The sequence below is a fragment of the Lissotriton vulgaris genome, chromosome 4_1, assembly GCF_964263255.1.
Source record: "Lissotriton vulgaris chromosome 4_1, aLisVul1.2, whole genome shotgun sequence".
NCBI lineage: Eukaryota > Metazoa > Chordata > Amphibia > Caudata > Salamandridae > Lissotriton > Lissotriton vulgaris.
In genome coordinates, this window is record NC_141691.1 from 435,945,814 (window position 1) to 435,971,560 (window position 25,747).

At 40.0% G+C, this 25,747-nt stretch overlaps 1 protein-coding gene across 1 annotated transcript in view; it reads right to left on the reverse strand.

Annotated features, from left to right (window-relative positions):
• Window positions 1-25,747, reverse strand: part of DIAPH2 (diaphanous related formin 2) — a 3,821,702-nt gene that overhangs the window by 3,383,990 nt on the left and 411,965 nt on the right. The window contains exon 4 of the mRNA XM_086964614.1: window positions 20,235-20,255. Coding sequence (XP_086820740.1) covers window positions 20,235-20,255 — 21 coding nt within the window. The remainder of the gene's footprint in view (window positions 1-20,234; window positions 20,256-25,747) is intronic.

Here is a 25,747-nt window from a genome sequence, read left to right on the forward strand (position 1 = left end):
TTACACGGAGCATGTGATGGAAATTCAAACAACCTTTCATGCCACCAGCTAGTCACACCTGCAACTCAGATAGAGCCCTTCTTTATGCAACTTTCGAACGGGAGTTACATTCTTAGAACGGATCACAGATGTTGTGGGCTCGCGCCAGGGAAAAGTTATCTAGTAGAAGTAACATCCATGGTCAAATGCTGTATGCAAGCATTGTTCCCGAGTGGGCCTCCAGACATAGTGACTCCCATCTGGCCTCGTCTGAATCTCTATTCTATACGAATTGATACATTAAGCAAAGTTAAATCTGTACTTTTACAGACAACAGTGCCTATAACGTCATCAAAAGAGACGTATGATCTTCTAGTTGCAAGGACAGCTACTGAAGTTCATGACCTTTTATCAACAAATTGCCCCGTGCATTTCGTAGAAATGTTCAGCCAACTCCTTAACATGTCTAGTGCAACAAGCATCCCAGGCATATTTAAGACAGTCTTTACGGGACTGCTAACACCCTTCCAGGCAATTTTGGGAATCTTTCCTAATTTTGTGCACTCCATTTTTGGCGGCATACCGTTATTTTTGGGACTCGTCGCAGGGATTTTATTTTTGACCCTCCTGCTTCGTTACGGCAAGCCTCGACTCAGACATAGCTCCCATGAGAATGGAAGAGACAATCCTAGCAATGCGCTACCGGGACAGGATAACTAACATCCTTGGATTGGCCAGGCTGAGAGATCTAAACATGACCTGGTTCCTTTCATTCAGACCAATATGGCAAAATTGCATTTTACCTGTGCTGAGATGTATGCTTTGCGGCGATGAATGCGTGTTGGACATCTGTCTTTCACTTCCATCAGCAGTACCAATGGACGTCGATACTTTGCTCAGTCCAATAACGGCTCACGCATTGTGTTGTCCCCAGCGGCTACCAATCCTGATGACGGCATTTGTGGAGACTCCTGTACTACAGCCAAGTGGTAACAGTGGAGCAAGCGACAAAAGCAGCATCACCCAGGTACAGCCATCTGTGAGCATTGCTGGTCCTGAATACGATGACCGCAATCATTCTCACACCTGCCAAGTTACAGCACTATCTAATTTGGTTGAACTATCACCTGAATTTGTAGACCAATTCTTTGAGAGCCTGTCTGATACGATGTTCTCACCCGTAGAGAAACAATAACTTTTTGAGAAGCTTTCCGACACACAGCGTTCCCATGAACTCTGAATTCGGCCTTCAGTTTTGATCAACAATAACTGCCAAGAGCTTTGGAAATCTATTTTTTGAATTGGACAATTTTTCTAACATTGACCTTTTTTTTTTGGCACGAACAATTCTTTGCTTAACCCCTTCGCTGCGGCGGCTATTCCGCCGCAGCGCTAAAGGGGCGGGGCGGCCGCGCGGCGGCCGCATGCTGGTGACGGAGCCGCTCCGTCACCAGCCGCGGTTGAGCTATGCTGGTGACGGAGCGGTTCCGTCATGACCCGCCCCGCTCATTAGAACGCCCGCGCAGGCGCGAAATCAGCGCCGCGCAGGCGCGGCGGCCGGGCCATGACGGAACCGCTCCGTCATCAGCACAGCTCAACTGTAGCTGATGACGGAGCGGTTCCGTCATCAGCATGGAAGGGGTTAACGTAAAAACTATTCTTAGAGAACAGAAGCTTCACACTTCTATTTCTAAACACATCTAGAGACATAACAATACTAAACCAGCCTCTAGCACACATGTTATTACAATGCATTTTTATGTGATGATTTATCTCGCATTTCTTCTGTCAGAGATACTTCATGTGTAATTCTTTTTGCATAATCGTTCATTGATTTCATATGCAATAATTATTTGAATGATTTCTATGCTTTTAAAAAACGTACAGTACCTAAATTCCATGTATTACAAGTACGCCTATTTCGAATGCATTTATGTATTTTGGGGTGGGCAATGTTACACATGCATCTAATTGCTTTAGTTTTAGTAATTTTGATGGACATTAACCCGTGGAGTGGGTGTTGCGTGTTTATCTAGGTTCCTGATCGATACTGTGACCTTATGCCCCTATTCGGCTATAAAGCCATTTATTCCCTATATTGGCATAACCGTTCAAGTGCGATTTTCTGAAAAGTCATCTCTGGCCTCACACGAACAGAGCCACATTCCAGCATAGTTCCCTCTGCCACTTCCTTTGCGACCAATTAGTGCAATGACAGAGCAGTAGTCACTATCTGATATTCCTAGATAACACTCCGAGTTCTTCAACAAGATAAAAACTCCGCAAACCTGGAAATCCCCGCTTGCTGTGTTTTGATTAGTAATGGAACTCTAATGAGCAACTGATAACTATCACTTCCTAGTGACATCTTTAATTGACGTCTTATGTCCAGCAAACTTGCGTCAAACCCGGCACCTGTCAGGTATAAATATTACCAACGTTGCCTTAAGCAATTGCTGTTGAGAGCTGTAAGCTGTGAGCTGCCTGCACGACCCCGTGTTGGTAAATCTAGCACTCTGTCGCTGCAGCCTGCTATCCTGTGGTGGTGAAGCTGCTGATACCATTATCGCCGCTAAAGCGCGAACTATGGTGCAGTACGCTTAAGGAGCTGAACAGCCGTCCCTCTGCGAAGACATCCAGCAGATTCCAGCTGCCCGCGGACGCTGTCCCCCCTCCTTCCTCGACGCGCTGAAGAGAAGCCGCTGCCTTTCTCGTGCAGAGAAATCCAGTCCCGGCGCTTCCGGTTTACCCTCGCGGGTGGACTGGGATATCGAGAGAGACCCCTGAAGGAGATACCAATCCTCCATCATTCTATTCAGAGGTATGGTGTTGACTAAACCCTTAGACGAGAATTCTTGAAACAAACCTTGGCAAAACCAACTTAACTTAAGCTACTTACTTACTCCCCTTTTCACGTGTTAGGCTTAGGTCAGGCACACTGGGGTAGGCTTAGTTAGAAGCACCAGTTGAGTATGTTAGCCTAATGTATATATGACTGTATATATGTTTTATTACTTTTAACCATAGTATGGCTAAGAAAACATATCAATGCTTTTACAGTTCTATTTCGCAATACTTATCTTACTGTACGTACTTTTTATAATAACAATTATTGCAATTGTGGCAATACATTTCTCTTGTACGAGAAGAAAGACTGTTCAATAAATGTTAACCCTTTATTGACAAACGCCCATCTCTCTATTCTCTACATCTCGTGAAAGTAAACTGCACTAGACTGACTGAGTGAAATACATGTCTATTGTTTCACACGACCCTAGAGATTGACTCTTGATCTGAGGAGCAAAGTTGTCATGTTGCACGGTTGTTGGAAAACTGAATCCCTTCTTGTCTGTGCCAAGGAAGCTGATCACTTCCTATGCAGAGAAGAAAGTTTCCAGTGACCTCTGAGTTAGTTGGTAACACAACCCAATTAAGTTTAGCATAGTCAGTGGAGGCCTGGAATATCTGCAGTTCCACGTCGATACTACTGTTTATGTTATTCCAATGCGCAGGGCCTAGTGGGAAACTAGGAACTACACTACACCACAAAGCTGTGTTCACAAATCACTAAGCAAGCACTAATTTAATGAACAAGAAGGACCTGGAATGGTGCCACATCACAGAAAAATATTTAAGGAATCTGGCCCTGGTAGAGCTAATTCAAAGCTTGGTGCTGTATCACATACATGATGATGAATAAGAATGTATAGAGCGCACAGATACTCTTAGCAGTGTCCCGGGGCACAGAAAGCGCTACGTTAAGACACAGTCTATCCCACAATTTTGAGCTGGCTGGTGTTTTAAATAGTGGAAGACTGCAGCAGAGCTATTTTTCCACACTGGATGATGGTAAATGCTTCTATAACACATGAACTTTAAAAGCATGTGCTGCTTTCAGCTGCACAATGTAGCAGCATTAATAGCCGAATTTTCAGTAAACAACATAACATAACACAATAACAAACAAAGCAACATAACACACATAAAACATAGGGCACATCCCGACAAAAAAAATCAAAACTGAATACACAATAGCAGCCAAAATGCAAAACAATAGCATCACATTCAAATAATACAGTACAAAAAACAGCAGCACAAAAAAACACATTACTCCTACAACGAATAGGCAGAAATATTCTTCTCACACATTACCACCTACAGAACCGGCTTTCATAATACAGTAGCAAAAGGTGTTAAAGGTGGTTGCACTAAGCATTGCCTTAAATTACCAACCAGGACCTGAAGTAGTGGCAGTCAAAATGTTTTGTGATCCGACCTATGGCCTCTGCCACAGTTTTGGGCAGGTGTCTTAAATAGTTTAAGAGCTGCAGAAGTGACATATTACCACCTTATACAGTGGTGAATGATTGCTGCAACTTATTTCACCCGCCACATACAGTGGCAAAAGTTGCCTTGACCGTTCTGTACAAAGTAACTGCTTCTGATGGTTAAAGAACCAACATGTTGTCGTGAGTGTTGATAAAAATACTAAATATGCTCACCACGTGACTAACGTTTGATTACATGCAATACTTCATCATTTGTGTTGTGTTTAACATAGGCAGTGGTCACTGACACATTCCTCTTTAATAAGTAACGGTTTGCCAGGGGCGGCCTTAGGCATGTGCAAGCTGTGCACCTGCACAGGGCCACCAAGCCAATATATATCCTTAATATAATAATCCTCTGAGGGCGGTTTGTGAGCTACAGAGAGAGTTCAGTAGACGATGGAAACAACAGGGCTGTGGAAAGAAGGGCTTTTCTAGTGCAGTCCGGCAGCAAGATGTTACACCAGAGTCTTTAGCTGTTCCTTTCGTATTGTATGGATAATTTACTAGTTTAATTATTTATGTCATCTGTGCTTGCTTTGGCTTAGTATAAAGCTAGGACACCACATCTTCTCAAAAGAACACCCAATTAGGCAAAGCAGCAAGGCCAATAGACCCATCGAAAACAGCTCTGTCTTTAAATGCAAAAGGGAGAAGGGTCAGCTGTTTTGCAGGCTACACCATAATGGTGGACATGCTAGTAAGTGGGAGGGAAACCTGTCATACTGAGCATCTTTTAAGAAACACTAACCCAAGTATATAGGAGAGTCCACTCTACACTGAATTCTACTTGATAAAATTAAATTTTAATCATCACTCATGGAGGTGAGAACTAACTTCATAAAATGATCACCCCTTTGCCATCACACATGTTTGGGAACGGTTTTAAATCCTAATTGCCGATGAGTAGTGTTAACAAAGAACTATAACCTACACCGTGAGCCATTTTCTGCACTTCACATGGTTGCTTGCTGCAGGTAAAAAGCAGAGCTTGCTTTACTAAGATGTCTATTTTTGTATAAATCAGCAGACAAGCACACACATCATTCAACTTCAGCCACTGTTCCGTTAGCGTCCTAAAAGATAAGTGAAACCAGACAAAAAAAAACTAGCACACTCCCCAGCACAACATTGATTGCATACATAGCAAAACTATGTGGTGTGTTCACTGTGGAGACCCACTGATGTTTAGTTCAATACTTATGAGAGCAAATAAATGATACACTTGTATGACAATGAGGTCCTTTCAGATGAATGTCAGTATGTGATGCGCATTTAATTATTTTATAAAGACATCCTCAAAAGATAACTCCAACGCATTTACTTTTCTAAATGCAATTGATTCACCTATTTTGCAAAATACCCTTTGTGCCTCACTATTTAAGAAATCCAAAATTAAGTGTACACGAAAGGATGAATGTGCAGCGAATTATAGGGATTCAGAGACACAAATATATCACTGATAAATATTTGAAGTAATTCACAGTTAAGGAATGGACGAGATGGTCTTCCACATTTTGAATTAATAAGGCAGGTATACTGAAGAACAGAGCTATGCTAAGCTCAAGGTCATAGGTCAACTTATTCACATAAATGCATACAGCTGGGTTGATGTCCTTCCTACATATGGAGTAGACCGGCAGTAAATCGGAGCATCAGTGAAGCAACAAAAAAATGAGAAACTGAAAGGTATTTCCTCCAACACTGTCCAAAGAAGAGAAAAATGATGAAAACAAACTTTAAGAATCAGGTTGAAAAAAACGTGAGTGAAGTGAGGAGGGAAACTGCACAGCGACATAGGATGACCCACAGGAATAGGGGACAAAGCTGCAAGGTTTGTAACATCTAGACACCATGACTGCCGCTGCTACAGTAACATTAACGTATACTGCTTTTGTGTCACTCTTCGAAAGTGATCATAAGGTTCAAACAAAATATATTCACTAATGTATATAAAAACAGTGTCTACAAAACAGGTTCTGGTTGGTTTCAAAGGTTTAAATATCTATAGATTTACTGGTAATTTTGCAACTTTTCTCTAACCTTGCTGAATGCAGGTTTGCAAATTCCAAATGTTGCAACATATGTTTATTAGATCTCTATTTGTGACTCCACAGCTTTGCTTGCATATTTTTCACAGTGCAGCACAAACTTTGCAATGATTATTTAGGAAAGCTTGTAAATGTCTCAAATGCAGTTGCTGGCAGTTGCAATGGAGTTTCCCCGATAAGGAACTCATAGATTCTTCGGGCATCTGGTGTAGTGTCATCTAATCACAAATGAAAGTGACACTCAATTATCAAGTAAGCATGAAAAAACAGAGGCTACAGGGATAATCGAACTTAGATACGAAGATAGGGCACCAATCAAGATAGAGAATTGTGCCATTTTCTTATGGATTAAAGAATGCAAACATAAAAATAATATGTTTCATACTAGGCATGGATTACTCTTGATGCTCCTCTCATGAGTGTGTTCGAACAAAATACCTAAAACTGGAACAAGCGCATATGCACTATACTCGTATAGCTTGAAAAATTAATCAATTAGTTATTCTAAGGATTATAATTAATAAATGCACTCTTGATATTACTGTTTAAAATGGGAAGTACATTTACAATCCTGCACGATAACACTCCCAGCTTGTATACTTTCTACACTAGTTACTAATCTCACTCTAGCTCACTCATTTGAGAAATGATCTCTATATTCGGTATGTCAGTTGTTTTTTTCTTAGTATCCTTCCTCATTAACTAACATTCCAAAATATTTTTACCACTTTTTCAGAAATTGTTTTCTAATAATTTGTAGCTATTCATTGGTGAGAGCTATTTATCACTTTATAGTTCCTTTATATACATAAATCCTCTTTATTTTACATCTAGCGGATTTTAGCAATGTGGATATATGTAATCTATGCCACACAAATTCTGCGTGTTCTGTTCTCTATTCATCTCCATCCCTTTAATGTTTGAACACTCATCTAATAGTAATTATGGGTCACCCTACACATTTATTGGTATAAAAAAATGTTCTCGTTACCGTTTTTCACACTACCATTTTTCGAGTTTATTCAGAATTTGTAGCTCATCTCTTAACTCATTTTTAACTTTTAAAAACAATTCATTTAGAACGTGCCATTACATTCCTCTCAATCAAGATCCCATGCAGCTCAGTTTTTCACTTCCTGTTAATTCACTCCTAGTCATAACAAGCTGGTAACTTTTTCTGTGTTGCATAATACATATGCCATGATTTCTGCTATTCTCGCGTAAGGGACAATGAGTGCCACATACACCAGCATTTATACACTTATTTGTGTGTCAACTATAACTCACTCGTTTCATGTTACTGCCTGCTTTTGTTGCTTTTATCATATACTGGACACTACCATAATGAACATTTGTTTGCTACTTACTGATGACATTTATAGGGATTGTTCTCCTTTTTGATAAGCAGGCCATCCCTGTGGTACACATACCTCATGATGCCTACCAGCCCCTTGGGTATCCTTTCTCGTATTTTATGAGTATATGACAATGCTTCCTTATTTTCTAAATCTTTCTCCAACAATTCAGTGGCCTGTACACTTTTAGGTTTATAGGAGATCCCTAAGCAACCATTTGTCATACCTTTAACAGAGCGCCACTTTCATTCTTTTAAATTATCACATTTCACCTATATCTTGTACCAATCCCAAATCATTTTCTTGCCGAAAAGGTCTTAAACATAATGCTCTCAGAACTTTCCAAGCAGCCCTTTATTATTAACTGAATGCAATTTCTGATCCTATTAGGAAAAGGCTGTTACTGGGCTGTGGTACACAGAAGGGAGTTTGAAATTGGACATTCAATTAAGGGAACACTGTTTCAGCTCTCATTTATTGTTCACACTGATGAGATGTTTCTACCTCTACTCTTTGTTTCAACAGGATGCTATCATCATCACACTTGGATTTGCTTTAGAGCGCCCTCCTATGCCTCGTTGTTTGTTACACTATATTTCAATTTTATGACGCTTTGATTGTATAATAGTTGTATCTTTAGTCACAGCCTCGACAAAGTTCTGTGAATGAAACATGTTGGCTGTCTCTATGATAGAACTATGATGTGTATTGAAACTCACCATTAAGACATACCTTTATAGTAATAACAAGCTGTTCTAGCGATTTTTACTCCCAATTTGGAGACCTATGTTTCGTGCCAAAAATGACTAGAGGAAGTATCCAAAGCGTGTGTGGTAAACATCCAACACCACCGTATTGTATGAGGTTGCCGACGAAAGGGGCCGCCCTACCTTGAAAAACAATGAAGGTATACAAAAGGGAAAAAATATATGTTTGCTAATGTCCACAATATATTTCCTGCAGACAACCTGCTTTTTGGAATTCCCGCAAAAGTCTGGGATAGTAATAATGTTGTGAATCTACTAAAAGTCAGAAAACTATGCAGAGTAAGACACCTCTAAATTCTTTGTTAATCAGGCCCATGATAGTCAGTCGCAAGATTCTCGCAGTCCAACTAGTGTTATAACCCCTGCAGCTCGCACGATTACTCCTTAGGGTTAGAAGCCGGCTGCTGATAAACATGGTAATCTTCCCATCACAAATTTCTTCGAAACAGGATAATCCAAACTCAACAGTCCTTCATTTGAGCTTAGCAAATTAAGTACTATAAACTTTATTTTATGGCAAAACATTCAAGGACTAAACCAGTCTTTCTTTTAGCCCATCATAGACTTGCAGTTTGATAACCACAGGGTTCTGGTAAGATGTCTCAATTAAGAGAGGAGGAAAACGCTCTTGAGTTGAAACCTGACCTTTTCAGGTTATTAAAAAGGTACATTAATCAATATTTAATATACAAACCCCATTTTTTAACAAGTAGAAAATTCCCTATTGATCTGCTAAATCTAAGCACGAAAGATGAAATGTCAGCATTACCGTTTTGCCTTCATAATGCTAACAATCATTGATTCGGCAGCATCAGAGACGAAAAACTTAGTGAGCCAAGGGCCGGCAGTACAGATATCGGACACGACAACACGATTTTAAAACTACACTCTTACACTAGCCCACTCCTAATTAAGCGCGCAAGGCGCTGGACACATTGCATCATACATAAAATAATGACCTGTTAGATTGTGCCTGCTAATGAGCTGTAATTCGTGTGTGAATGGCTAAAGATTGGAAATGGCTGACTCTGGCATTATGGCTATTTAGCTCATTTCCATCTTTGATTAAATATTTTCCCGAATCGTCCTCTTTTCTCTTTGCTTTCCTGTTCCCTCTTCCTTTCTTTTCTACTTTTTTCCTCTTTTCTATCTTCTTTTCTCCTTCCCTTTTTCCCCTAATTTTATTATCTGAAGTGTTACTTTTGATAGTTACGTCTGCTGTATAGTAATTTTTCTCCTTCAATTGACTTATTTATCTGACTTCAGTAGACCTAGATGTATTAGAAATATGTCTCGTGCTAATTACTTTTGAGCCTCATATTTTGATTGTAGTAATCTGATTCCAATGTTATCACTAATGTCTGTACATTATTTCCTTAAGTGCTCCTTCAAAATAATAAAATCTTTTGAAATGGAAAAAAATATATATATATTTTCCTGAATCAGAGTGACTCGATGGTGAAATGTTACTATTCAACAAACCATTAAAAGTTTCAGGACAGAGTGCACAACCCCCTTTCTGATTTCAGCACGGAGAAACGGACAGTGCAATTGATGGCATCTTCTTAAGGTCACTGAAACAAGTCTCTGCTCAGCACGCAATGCTCACGTGTGCCTCAGGCATATGAAGCTGGCATCAACGCATATTATTTCAAGTCGAAGACATGCAGAACTCTGCCCTGCACTAGTTTCCCTACTTTTTGAGATCACTGAAACAAATTAGCTCTTGTATTCTCTGCAGGGACAGAGTGGTCACTTGTACGGCCAGCGGGCAGGGTGGGTTGAGACTTGAGAGCAAGAAGCGAGTCTGTCTTTCCTGGCACTAAGAGGGCTCTTTAAAGTTTTGGAAATACGGGAGTTACGTCGCTTGGAGCACGCCCCGCCATGTTCATACCACTTAAAACACTATTTTATGTAAAGGTTTTAAGGAGGATGATATGAAAGTTTGCTGCATCTCGACTATAATGTTATTCAGTTGGCATACACATGAGTAGAGTTTATAAACATGTTTAAGATTTATATACCGATATTAGTCAATATATTGTATTCATTGACATAATAACAGGATTTGATTAGATCCTCATTTTCAATCACGTCTAGTTTAATTTCATTTTCATCGAAAATCAACTTTAAAACATGCTTTAGCAGAACAAGGGCTCATTTCAAACAAACATACAAGGGGCAAAGGACAATTACAGTGTGCTATAACAGAGGTTTTGTCTCCCTCTCGTGGATGTGAAGGGTACCTATTCAAAAAGGATGCAGAGATGTGACATGCACCCATGACCGAGCTGTCAAAGCAATCATCACTTTATAGTTTATTTGCATTTTGTCCTGTAACATCCAGCACTAGCATTAAGTGTCATAACAAACACCTCCATTTCAGTGCGATCACAAACTGCCAGCTCCGAATTGTTTCCCCAATATTTACCTCTTAACTGACATCCCTCCCTCTAGGCTATACTAAATGAGCTAGCATAAACACAACAGCGGTAACAGTAGCTGTGTTAGATTCCTCGCCCGATAAGTGAAACGTTGTGATTAAAAAAATCTTGATACTGCTTTAAGAACTTCTTCTTTTAGTGAATAATGAGCTAAAACAAAAACTTGTTAGGAAGTATAAAAAGAGCTTGCAATGGTAATTCGTCTTCAGCTAAAATGCGGTCTCGCGTGCCAACGCTTCTTTTTAATTTCCGTATGAAAAAAATAAACAAAAAAAAATACACAATGAAAACTGGTTGAACACACCTTGTTTAACCCCTTGTGTGCTGATGACGGAACCGCTCCGTAATCAGCTGCGGTGGCACTGTGCTGATGACGGAGCGGTTCCGTCATGGCCCGCCCGGCGCTCATGCGCGGCGCGAATTCCGCGCCTGCGCTGAGCGTTCTATTGAGCGGGCGGGGCCATGACGGAACCGCTCCGTCATAAGCACAGCGCAACCGACGCTGGTGACGGAGCAGTTCCGTCACCAGCATGCGCGCGCCACTCTTCCGCCCGCCCCCTTAGCACTGCGGCGGAATAGCCGCCGCAGTGAAGGGGTTAATGAGCAGAAATAACTACCCTCGTAAGTGTTACAAACATTGTGTATGGGCAGCGTCGTATCCTTCATTAAGGTGGAGTGTCGCTCCACTGAATGTAAAGGAAACATAAAATGATAATAACGCAACGTTTAACGTTACGTTACGTTATTATCAGTTTTTTATTCTGTAAGGAGCCCGAGCCATGTTAGGGCAGGGCGGGGTTGGACGGTTTCACAGGGAGGGGGAGAAGGAGTAGAATAATGTGCACTTAAGTGTGCATGATATTTACGCCAGCCAAACCGTCATGCACACTTAGCATGTTCTCCACTCGGCTGCATTGAACAGCTGGGTGGAGAACATGCGCAGGTTCCCACTCCCTGTCTGAGCGACGAATCGGGCAGCTCAGACCAATCACGAAAAATAAAGAACAACATGACCCACCGCTCTTACCTGCAGGGGCTGCACCTGTCCTTGTGACGTTTGCATTACCGATACAAGTGACATTTATATCTCTCGTGATATCTTCGTGTCCCTTCAGGCCTATTTCTGTGCTATATAAATTCCAATACAAATCTCTAAGGAACTACAGGTAAATTGGTTGCAGGATATTTATTTTCAACAAAGGGGGACTCCTCGCACTTCTATACCACTAACACCTCATGCTTCTATACACAGCATTCAACTCAAGCTTTCTCCAAATAAACACAACCTACTGACGTTTCAGCACTGTCAAGCACAAAGGAAATAAATTCACGTTATAATTGACGATATCCATTCAACGTTGATAGGGGGAATTTGGAGCAGCACAATCTCCTATTTGAGTGGTTTCATACAAACTAGCAACCGACAGTTTAAACACTGCATGAGTTCTATTTTATGGGTTGCTATCTATATTTGCAGAGACCACGTCAGTGTTAGAAATATAAATAACCACAGGATATTTTTTATGCACATCACTTCACAATGCTCAGAAGCCAGTGCCTCTGTAAGAGGTCCGGGCAAGAAATTATCACATTACTCACACCCTTCATATTCTCTCTCCAAAGGGAACGTTTCTTGGCATTTGTGCATATGCCTTATAAGAACCAAGCTTGGATTCAGTGACAGAAACACTTTTAGAGATAAGGAGCAATAAGGAAAAATGCCTCTTCAATTAGAAGTCATCATATACACCTCCAGAATATAAATTTCACTGCGCTCGGTATTTTCATCCTGAACTCTCACATTATAAACTTTGTATCTGTATAGTGCACATAGAGAAATGCAATCATATTTAATTAACACTATTTGAGTAAATGGGCTGTGTCTAGGATTCATGCGCAACAGGTTACCCTCTGAACATTAGTAAATTGATTATTAACACTGCTGGTGCCTCAAGTCTATGTCAGTCTATGATTGAGTCTTTAGGACAAATTTTCTCCATGTGAATTTGAATTGCAAAACACTGGCAACGTCAGGAATCTTCTGTCAATACGATGCTCATGGTAGTGGTGAAGTTTTAAGTCAAACTGGTTACTTTTAACTGATGTTTAAAAAAGTATGTTGTGTGATGATAACTGATTTATTAATTCATTTAGTACGGGCAAATGGATGAGATGAGGTAACTGCAATGGACTGTAAAATGTTTTATTTACAATGGTATTTTTTTTATGTTTATTGGGGAGTCACACATTATGCATTTCTTTTATGACGACTGTTAGTGCCATTAGTGCCAACATAGCATTATATAGTAACGGAGAGGACAGAATGTACAATTTAATTTTAATCATGCCAATAAATGTTGACCTGGCTAATGTTTTTGAGGTAGTTACAGTATATTGCAAACAGCACGTCTCACATATAATTATTTTTTCAGGTTCATTTAACTATCAAAGTCAGGCAGAATTGAGCTGCTGGGTTAGCTGTTTATAAAAGGAGCAGGAAAGGGTGAAGCAGAAACCCAATAAATTGCAGGTTTTTGCCTAGCAAGGAATATTAGCACATACAGGTAGATTCATGAAAGAAAAATCGGCTCGCAAAGCCTTTGCGAGCGCAATTTTTGCATTTGGGATTCATCATCCCAAATGCAAAAATCGGTAATTGCGAAATTGCATATTTGCGAGGAATTGCATTTAAGGAATCTCTATTTGAGATTCCTTAAATGCAATTCATTAAACATTTTTCATTTGCGAATTCGCTATTTCTGGCCGCTATTTACCGCGAGGTCAAACCTCGTGGTAAATAGCGAAAACTTAGAAAAATGCATTTAAATGCATTTTTCTAAGTTGCATGTTACACACACACATGTCCTTTGGACATGTGTGTGTGCAACACCAATGTAGATTACATTTCAGGGGTCCTTTGGACACCCCTGGCACCCTTGAAATCGCATCCTTATTTGCGATTAGCAAATTGCTAATCGCAAAAAAGGAATAACTCCCCATTCATTCCTATTATTTGCGATTAGCAATTTGCTAATTGCAAATAAGGAATGTGTAGGAATAGCAATTTATTTAGCGATTCCTACATGAATCCCGTTTTGCAAGTCCTTAATAGCGATTCCCTAATAATCGCTATTAAGGAATCGCAAAACGGCACTATGATGAATCTAGCGGATAGTGTTCTTTGCACATGCTTGTTCACAAGTGTTCTTGTGAAATTAAGCTAAACTTGTTTTTTTTAACTCAGTTACCATTATTCCACCTATAAAAAGCAGAGAGAGAATGAATTGAGGATGATTTTACAACAGAAATGTCTAGGGTGAAAGAGTACAATGATTACAAATATATATGCAGTAAAATATCTGCTTTTTAGTTGGAAAGTGTTGGTTTAATTATGTTTCAAATTAAATGACACCTGTAAGGAAATATAAAGGCTAGTCCATTTATTTCACATCAAAAGAAGACAACGTTGAATTTCACGTGCATTGCCAAATTTGAAGGCTTGGTGAATCCTATTTCTTTGATGGTCCTCAATTATTTTACTAGCCTAACATTTCTACAGTAGGCATCAAACCTCATGGTGCTACAATAAATACCATGCACAATATGCTTTTTTTATAAGTGATATTGATGACTGTTTGGAAGACCTATGGAGAAGAAAATGTAGCATGTAGTGTATTATCAAACAACTTGTTCTACTTGTGCCTATACTTGGAAGCACAGTGAGCAGTATAAAATCTGCAGGCACATATAACATTTGCTAAATTACACTTTAGTATTGGAGGAAATAACATGTTGTTCAACTTTAATTAAAGCAACTAAAAGAGTGCCTTGATGGAAGAGGGTCTCTTTCATACAAAATATGCAATGTGAAAATACTCATAGGTCTCCAGTTGCCTTATAAAAAATCATTTGGCAGCCATCAGCAATCTACAACCACCCTAATAATTATACCAGCCAACCTTTTCGTAATATACAGGCATATATCAATATTCACATTGTGCTTCAATGCAATGCCGTGTGCTGAAATTAATCAACTTTCCTGTAGCGTTCACAACGCATTCATGTGGAGGGGTTGCTGACAATGCTTTAGTTCTCATCCGTCTTCCTCATCTCATTCCTTGTATTTGCTTTTGCCTCAGATGCAGACCAGGCTGACTTCCTAAAAACACTGCAGGTCTAGGCTCTGGCTCTACAAAACCATGCTCCCAACACATTGATAGAAATAAGGTGCTAAACCTCTTGCAACTCGTGTTTTATTTGTCTCTGATGGGGCCTATACTACTACAAATGGTAAGTCTTTTTTTATGTTCTTTGGATTTCGATTCTTTTCTATTCCATTTACTTAAATATTTAAAAAGGTGTATGGAAGACCACATTCAGTACGACGTCAGGTTTGAAGTACGAGCCTTAAACCTGCTCGCCTTCCTGGTTATTTTCAGAGTGCGTCTTGTAATGTTTTAATCAAGCCACAGTTTGGCTGGGCCCGCGCATTGCCTTCACAAAGGGTTTGGAGTCAGGGGGACGTGAGAACACTTCTTCCATCCGAGTCAGTGTCAGAAGGGCGTGGCTGTGCTGGGCTAGCACGCCTTTGTTGAGGCAAAGAGAAGCAGGAAGACACAGCCGTACACAGCAAGAGAGTCTTCCAAGAGAAAATTAAAGTGGAAAGACCCAGCATTGCTAAGCCAGAACTTCTTCCCCATTGTAATTATTTATGCATCTTCCTTATGCAGCAAATGAAGGAGAGTCTTTTTTAAATCAATTAGTTGAAGCTCTCATTTTTTTTTTTTAATAAGCTGAAGGGTGCCTTTATACAACACCAGTAAAAAAGGGCTAATACTGCGAAGCAGAGTGTCTTCTTCAAGTTTTTTGAGAAGTGTAATAGGCAGCTTGCTTACTTCACTACGTTGACATTTGTTGTTTTGTATTTCTATTATGCTACAATGAAGATATATTTTGCTGCTTTACAGTTAACTTACACATTTCTCCTCCTGGGATAAGTTAATTCCTCATAAAACATCATGGGTGCATTTAAATCCACAAAATCTCATGTGATTTCACACGTGACATTTGGTTCAGATAAAAAAAGAGGGTTGGCAACTCTTCAGCTAATTTGTGGAGGAAGGGCGAAATGCAATCAATGCACTTGCCATGAAGAGGCTTTTGGAAGCGGACCGGATGTGGAGGTTGTGAGATAAGAGGAAGCCGTCAGAGAGCAGTATTCTTCTGCACATGACCTAGAGGCTATGATAAACAAATGAATCACCAGGTAACGAGTTCAGATTGGGTGCAGTGGAGGTACCTGATGATGCTGAACAGAGGGGTTGTTATATACAAGGCTCAGACTTCAGTGAACTGCTTACCCACGTTAGACAGAACTTAAGATGGCTGGAACTTTCGACAACTCAAGAAGAAGATTTTTCCCCATTATCAGCGGAAAGAACCGCATTCCTTGTTGGTACATGCTGCTATCAGACAGGTTCTGCTCCAAGAATGGAAGGATATTGAGAAGCGGTTATTACCAAGGTTTCTATCTTGGACAATTCTCAGGAATGGTTCTCTTCTTCAGTTAAAGTACACTGACCCATTACAGGGCTCCAGCCTGTTTCAGGATGTGTGAGGATGATTGCAGCTAAAAAAGGATGCAGCAGTAAAAATAATCTATGTAGCTCAAAATGCTGCATTAAGAGCCTCTGCTTATGCTCTGTACACTGTCTAGTTTCTAGTTTGAGATTTACAGTCCCTAGCATAAACATTTAGGACAGTCACCGTACAGACTTTAACAACTTTCTGCAATGGACAACAGTTCAGTTAACTTGGGGACATTTCTTTGGATTTTTTAAGTGCTTCAGCTTCTATTTCAGCCTCTGCTATATCTGTGAGAAGATATATATGGAAGCGTTTGTGGAAACTGAATGCAGCTCAGAGTCATCTTCCTTTTACTGTAGGTACATTCTTCAGAGCCCAGCTAGATGATTTCATAATCAAGATCAGCTGCAGTTAGGAAGTTGTGGAATCTAGCACTCTCACCTGGTAGAGGTCATTGGTTTAGAAAACAAAATAATCATTCTATCCCAAAGAACATTTAGGTGGATCCTTTTAGGGCTCTTGAGCAAGAGGGTGGGCAGGGGTGCCCCTCCCTCAGACAAGTTCCAGGTCCAGCCTTCACAATCCTCTCAGCCTGCTTCCCAGAAATCCTGACTATTCCAAACCGGAAGAAGGTAGAAAAAGGGGGGAAGAGGATTTGGCTTCTTCTTTTCTTCAACAACTGGAAAGAATCTACCTCGAATGCTTGGGTGCTTGCAATAATGAGAGAAAATTACACAAAAGAATTTTAAGAAACACCAGTGGCTTTTGAACTTAGAGAAATACCAGACACTGCAGTACATTGGAGCAATTTTTCAAAAAGAAGATGCCAAGGTATTCCTTCCATGTCCGAGGAAAGAGAAGTTGAATAGTCCCTCTTGAATCTTCTACAGAAGACTTTAACAATAGCAAGAGAGTGGCTGGGAGTTAAGGGAGGGATGCTTCCTTTTGGCCGTCATTCCATGGTCAAGTCTTCACTTGTATCAACTAGTCTAGCACCTGTTGCAACACTGGAATCCTTAGTGGCAGAAAATGACAGCATCATTCATGTAACCGGCTCAATGCGACATGATCAGAATTGGTAGTTGAATTCAATGTGTTTCCTTCATGGTGAAAAATCTCAAAATCATTACAACGGATGCCAGTCTCAGGGGCTGGCGAGCTGCAATGGAGGATCTTTCTGTCCAATGTCTCTGGTCCGAATGAATGACCAAATAGCCTATAATGAGAGGGAACTAGCAGCCATTTTCAATGCTTGTTATGCTTTCCTGACATTGATTAAGAAAAAAATAAGAATAGACAATCAAGTGGCTTGGGCTTATTTAGCAATTGGGGTGAAACAAGAGTCTGCCCTGGCTACCCTAGCAAAAGCAATGGGGAATTGGGCAAAGTCTAATCATCTCTCTCTGGAACACATTCATCAACCGTGGCTGACATACGAGTCTGGGCTTTGTCCAATTCCCCCTCACTTTTGTTAGGATAGTCAAAGTCCATTCTCCCTTCTATGGAATGAATTCATCATCCGGGGAGGGGAATGGGCTTACAGACCAGTTAAGCAGAAGTTTTCCATCTTCAACCTGAATGACTCTCATACCTGTAATATTTAATCAGTTCCTACAGCCATTTGGTCTTCCCTGGATAGATATGTTGACAATATAGCAGAGTATTTAGCTTCTCAGATTCCTGCTCTGGTTCAGTCACAAAAAGCCTGGGCTCTGAACGCTCTCCCTATTCCCTGGCCACAAGTTCTGATTTATGCTTTTCCTCCAATCCAGTTGCTCTCCAGAGTGTTGAGGATAGTCATACAGGAGAAGGCACAGGTTATATTGTAAGCCTCTTACTGGCCTCTGGTTTCCAGCAATTCTCAGGTTAGCAATAACAGATCCAGGGAACCTTCCAATCCATCCCTCTCTTCTGCGAGTGCCTCTTCTTCCAGAATCGTCCCCATCGCAGCTCAAGTTGGGGTTCTGGAAGTTTAAAGTAGGAGTTGCTTGATCTAGGTTGTGCGGAAAAGGTAACCTGTTCAATTTCAGAGTCTAGAAGGCCTTCCACATTAAAAAATACTCTGGAAACTGGAAGAATTGTGAGAATTGGTGGGGAACTAAAGGGGTTAAATGCCTCCTCTTGTCTCTCTACAATAGTTTTAGACTTCCTTGGTGACAATTTCTTAAAAGGATTGTCTGTTTTTATGTTACATAGGCAGTGGGCACCAATCAAGGCTTTTCAGAGTTAATGTCTTGCAAGTAAAAGGTCTTGTAAGAAGGCTACCGAATAATATTTTCTAACAGGAGACCTGTGATCATTTCTCCCATCCATTCTGGGATTTACCATTGGTTCTCAAAGCTGTATAAAGTTCTCCTTTGAAAAAACACTGGAATCAATTTCTATTGAATTTCTCAATTTGAAAGTATTTTTTCTTAGTCGCTATCGCATCTGGAAGACATTTGTGATAAACTGGAGCTTTTTTAGTTGATGCACCATACCTTAATTTTTTCCGCATAGGGTAGTGTTGAGAACTGCTGCATCTTTTTTACCATTAGCAACTTCATTTATTTCAGATGAAGATATTGTTTTGCCATGTCTCCTCTCCCTATTCTCAGGAATAACATTTATTACATTTATTAGATGCTCTAGAGGTTTATCTATTTTTCACAGGAATTTAATAAAGGCGCAATTTCTCTCCAGACATTTCGGTATTCCAGAAAAAGTGATACGCCCATTTTCTGGCCCATTATGCAGACCGATAAAACAGACTTTCTGTTGAGCTTATGAATTAAAAGGCTCAGTCCCACATGATTTAGTTCAGGAACAGAACTTTCTACCTTCTGGTTGTTTTACAAGGGAGTATAATCAAGTCTGCTAGCTTTGTTATCAGAGGAGTTCAAGGAGGCTAAGTGCCTCACTGCGATCAACGTACCGGGGCAGGGCTTATTTTGTACAACCAGAGTCTAGACCAGCATTTTTTTAAAGTTCTTAGTTAATATGATCTACACCTTAGGCAAACGCCTCACGAGTAAGGATTGTGATGAGGAAGACTAGTAATACAGAATACTGGTAAGTAATCCAGCAGCTATGTAAACACTAGCATTGCCACCATTATGTACCTATTTCTCAGTGTCAGCATGAAAAATGATACAACTTAAGAATTACAAATATCAAAAGAAAAAGTTGAGAAGAATTTAACGCAAATTAATGTTACAGTATGGTAAACGCAGAACCCGTGACAGAGGCCAAAGCTCACTGACGTGCACATGTCCTGAAGCTAGAGATAGTTGTGTTTCAACAAATAGGAAAAGCGTGCAGTACAGTCGCATTTCAGCATTAATATTTTGCTTAGCTTCCAGCTTTCTGCATGTTGCTTTGAAGAGGTCTGTCATTAGTAAAAGTGTTTTCAATAACTATCTGGAAATTTGCCTATATTTTGCATGCATTGAGCTTTTCATGCTGGCTTCAGCTAATGCGTCACTTCTCTCCTGTAGATTTCCACGGATTTGTTCCGAGGTTCTATTTATTACCCCAGTAAACGTGCACAGTTTGCTACATAGGATAGTTGTAAAGATATTTAACAGAAAAGCAATGCTCCATATAAACGATTTAATTTGGTGGAGTGAAGCTGGACTACGTTTTTGTCATACAAATATGAGCAACGAAGCATAAAAGCAGGCAACATTCACAAACATAACAAACACTGTTCGATTCGAATAGTCTAAAGAAAATTAGTACTCACCAAAACTTTACTCCCAGTTATCTGCATGCAGTGGTCAACGCAGAGCAGTTATGGTGTAAAAAAACAAACATGGCAACATTATTAGCATGCTAACGTTATTCAGAAAGCAAATGCAATTGAGTTATTAGTTTAAAACCATTGTTACATTATATTAATTAGAAACAATCTAAATGTCAGAATTCTAACTCAGGTAAAGATTTCTATTTGATGGATACTACAGTATGATGATTTGCATGAGACAGAAGATGACGGCAAAACAGGCACTAATTTTTCACAAGGTCTAAAGCATGCTACGGTTAGCTGCAACCCCACCCCAGTAAAGAGCATGCTGCGTCCAAGATCATACTAAAGGGCATTGCAGGAGTGATGGTCGTTGTGTGGGACTAACAATAAAATGAATTCCCTTTAATGGCGTGAGATGTTCAATGAGATTCTGGATTAAAACAACAGATACATGCATCACGAAGGAAAAATGTATTTAAATGAGAAGATACTAGTATGTTAGAGGATCTTTCTATGCAAGTGAAAAACAATGACAAAAGTACAGTAATGTATGTTAATAGATTTGAGTCTTCTTCCCCAAAATAATTAGACATAGTGTAGATTTTTTCAGATCGCAGAAGATGAAGGCTGAGTAAAGCCCCATGTGCACTGACCTCTGCCTGATTGTGTGCATTCAGCCACTCAGCCCTTCCGTGAAAATGTGCCAGAGAGGCACAAGACAGAATATATGATATTAAACGGGTGAACATAGCTAGCTAGTATGTATACATCTCTAATTGTAGCCACACTGGACAGTCGTTCTGTATATATACATTTTCACACATTTCTTCGTAATTAAGATAGATTTGGTTAATAACACAGCAGCTAAAGCAAGAATGAAATGTAATCTAGGGCTTCAGTTAGGGTTAAGAACGCGCCACAAGTAAATCTTTGTTGAGATAACAATACCAGCGGTAATAAATGAATAAATACATGAATGTGTCTCAAATAAATACATCATAGCTCGGTACCAAATGAAATAATGATACCGTCCCACAGTGGCATATGAGACATAACCTATTAACTCATGGCATTCAAGATAAGTGGTATGATCTACCTTGTTAATGGTCTTTAAATGAGCCACATGAATAATAACAGAAGAATGACTATCACTGTTGTGGTAGCTCCAGCCGAGGTTGAGGGCAATTTGGATTTCTTTTTTTTTTTTTACTTTCAGATGTACTTTTACATATCTATTTTAGTTTCCACCAGGTCCTGGTGTCTTTCTGGACAAAATGTTAGACCTTTTTCAAGAGGCTGCGTTCAGTTTCAGTTAACGTGGGTTTTGACAAATTAATGATTAGATCACGGCCTCTGGCCCTCTAAGCACTTTCAGTTACTTTTTCATTACAGTGCGGTTGCGGTGATAATATCCTCTTGTTCTTTCTGAGGCCTCTTCTTGTCTTCCGTCGTTTTCTCTGTGGGCCTGTGTCCCTCTTCCTCTTGCACTTGCTCTTTTGATTTTGTTGGTCCTGATATAGCATCTTAATTTTATCTTAAAAAGACAGTTGTGAGATGGTGTTGGTCTTACTTCACCTTCACTGAGATCCGACTCAGACTCACTTTGGGTGGTATTGGGAGATTTGAGTACAGTTGTTTTTTTGTATCTAATTGTTGTCTTAATACGTCAAAACGTCTGGCGAATGTGAATATGGATCCCTGCTCATATTCTCATTTTCATCATTTCTAAGCTTCACAATCAGTAAGGCTGATACTAGAGGTATGCTATATGCATTATGAATTGGTTTGCAACACTTGTATGAAATATTAACTACTAGTACCACAATGCCTCATTATGGGCAACAGTGGGTGTATAGTATAAATAGCAGAAATAGACAAGGGACTTTGTATACTACCGTGACCAAGAACGAGAAGTTCGAAACGCAGAGGAGGAGGAGAGTTTTGTCAAAATAAAGAGCTGAAAGAGTCAAGGAGAGTGCAGCGTACTTTTTTATTTTGTGAAGATATATACATATAGACACACACAAACCTTTCAAGCTTGGAGCGCCACATACATTGCACAAAAGGAAGCAGAGAGCTTTGGGTAGTTCCCAAGTTTAGGTGGAGAGCAGCTCCTACATAGAAAGCCCTAAAACACCAGTGACACTCTAATCTGCTCACCTCAATTATCTGTTTTTTGTCTTTAGCCATTTATACAGCAAAATCTTTAAGCATACGATTAGCTAGTGCCATCTGTCCTGAGCTGAAAAAATAACAAAAGCCTTTTACCTCTCCATGCACAGTATTACAGCTTTGTATTTATAAAATTCCACCCAAGCCACCCTGGAATGAATAAAAGCAATCCCTGTCACATTTCACTGTCATAACAGCTCTTCAGAGCGGCTTAGATGGCACTGTCTAATCCTATGCTTAAAGACTTTGCTAGAAAACTGACATTTTGAGGTGACCAGATTTAGAGTGTCACCACTGGTGTTACAGAGCTCTCTGCTTCTTTCTGTGAGTGTTTGAGTGTGTATATATATTCAATGAAAAAGCTGAAGGTTAAGGCAAAGTTATAGCGAGGTGTGGTAAAAAGATCAGTTTTTGTTAAAAAAAACAAAAACTTTGAAATTTACTGAAAAAAACAAAGGTTAAAGTAACGTTATAGTTAGGTACTATATCAGTGACAACATTAACGTTTTGAACTAAAGAACACCACAGAAATTCACTAATTATAGTTAGCACTGCTTATGACCTCACATATTACATTACTCATGACATGTTTTATGACATCATTTATGACATCGCTTATGACATCGCTCATGACATCGGACCACTAGGTAGTTATAGTTAGGTCAGCAGTTCCATAGGAAAAGCATTTTTTGTATTGGTAATAACTTTGGCACTGTTTGACGAATCGCCACAAAACTTTCCAAAAAGGGCTACCTTTTGATTAATGTGTGCATTAAAAGTTTCAGGGTGATCCGTAAGTGGGAACGAATAAAAAACGGCAGTCCCGAAACTCAAAATCTCCTTGCATTTTCCTAAGACGTCTATAGACAAGGATACAGCAAAAACTGCTAAACGGTATTACACCAAGATTGGAAGAAAGTTAGATCTTGGTCTGCAGAGTGAGCGTTGCATGATTTTGTGTAAATCAATTCAGTAGTTTTTGAGAAATGAAGGTTCAAAACTAATTGTATATCAGGAAGTTAGGGTCTGCAAGAAACTTTCGCTGGAGGGTCAACTTAAAATTAGAGCATTCTGATTGGGCCACGGACCTTTATTTCCCTGAGGGCATCTTGCTTCAATGTGAGCGAGTGCTCCGAGTGGCTGCCAGCAACATGAGAAAAATGCTGCTGCCCGCCAATTCAATTCAATTCTTTATTCGATCAGTTAAAAAACGATCATAAAATCACAGAATAAATACATGCTAAAAATTCATAATCAATAAAAACAATAGGCAACTCATGTATCATCTAAAAATAAGGGTAAATTGGAACCCGTACTACATTGTACTATTTCCACCTTCTCGTTTCCTAAACAGCCCCATTTAAAGTGCAAACAATTTAGAAAGCAACCAGCCCAAGGGTGAGGTTCTGTAAATTACAAATTCATTCGTACTCGGCCTCCATTTTGTGATCGCCGCCATTTTATGTTGCCCTCACTCAGGCAGCTCGGCGAATGCGATGTTTTTGTCGTTTCTGCCTTTGCGTGTCAGGTGGCTTCTTGCTATGTTTACTAACGAGTGTCAGGGTCTGGCTGAGCACACTAATTTCTGTCTGAGCTGATTAATCCCCGTCCGGACTACATGTTGGTTCACACTATTGTTTCCTTTAAGTTATCTTATCTGCTGTCCTTCGCTATATGTCTCATGCATTCTCCTGTTTCATGATTGTCCTTCTACGACACGCAGCTGTGTTTTCTCTACTTGTAAATCGAATTGTGTGGATTCATTTGTAATTTACTTAAGGGGTCGAGTGACAAACGGAACTGGGAACTTGAGTTGCCTTAGTCTTACAACATTGTTTCTAACGTTTGCCTGTAGCTTATGCTCTTGTGTGATTGCATTTCTGTATTGTATTGTATCATATATAAACCTGTGCGCCACGGAGTCAAGTGGCAGTCTCTTTTGAACATCGTTGTACTGACGACTTCTAAGACCACTGTACTAGCTGCAGCTAATAAACACCATCCTCTACACCAGACGAAGAGTCTGTGTCTCTGTTTTGACAAGGCAGGTGAATCCCGGGGATTTTAGGCGTACCCTGCGCCGCCGGGCGCGGTTCCTCAAGGGTTCTAGCAGCCCCCTCTTCTTTTTTCTCATGCAGGCCCATAGGAACGTAGCTTCCAAAAACCATACCAAAGGATCAGATAACATTTTAAAAATGGATGCCATTACAGGACTCTGGACACTGGGCCTGAATATGATGGCAGCCGACAGCTCCCGAAAGTCCCGCAGTTTGACTGACGGATTGCAATACCAGTTGTCGGACCCACAGCGGTCGGGGGAAAGACTGCCAGCTCCATCTGGATCAGTGATCCGACGGGGCGACGGTCGGATTCATAATCCCTAATGGCAGTGGTGCTGAAACAGGCACCACCATTTGGATTATGACAGTCTTTTCTGACAGTCTTTTCATGGTGGAAAGACCACCATGAAAAGGCTGCTGGAAACGGGATTTGGGGACCCCAAACAGGGCCCCCCTGACCAGACCTCCATGCACCTCCGTGTGCCATGCACCACATGGTACATGGCACACGGTCCATGGACATGCAATGAAAATTATTTTGGGGTTCTATTCACTGTAGGAATATAGCAATACTAAATTCTTGCATGTAGCTCTTTTCAATACTAGGCACACTACCTTGTGGCCTGCTTAGGGGTGACATACTCAATATTTGAAATTTGGGGTCCCTCCTGTCAAAAATGGTGATTTCGCCTGCAGTTCTAAAAGCTGGTGTTGTCCGGCTACACAAATAGGCCTGTAACCATATTTTTCCTTGTCAGACTAGTAGAATGGAATAATATGTGCTGCAGTATAAAGGTGACATTTAACTTTCCATGTCATTGGGGTATTTACATGTTCCTGAAAGTATGGCCTTTCTTGAAATTTATTGAAATGTATTTATTGAGCCATTCAAATAGTAAATAACAATCATATTTTGTTGCTTTCCACATAAAAAGTGTATGTTCCAGAGATTACCATGCATTTTGGCATGTACATTTCAGCATATTTAACCAGAGTTGGACTTTATTGTACCCAGTAATTACTGGATGCTGTAAACTATGACAGCACAAGCAGGTGTTTTCATAGGGTGTCAATTTACTGGGCCTGTCATAATGATGATCCTATTATTTGCTTTGGAATAACTAATGTCATTTCTATTCGCCTAACAGTAATCTTAAACAACATTGAGTGCCATATGTCTACTATAACACTCCAGACCAGAGTTTAATATTGGAGAGGAGTTAAAAGAACATATCTTCACTTCACAATGCAACAAAATACAATTTTTATTTTAGAATG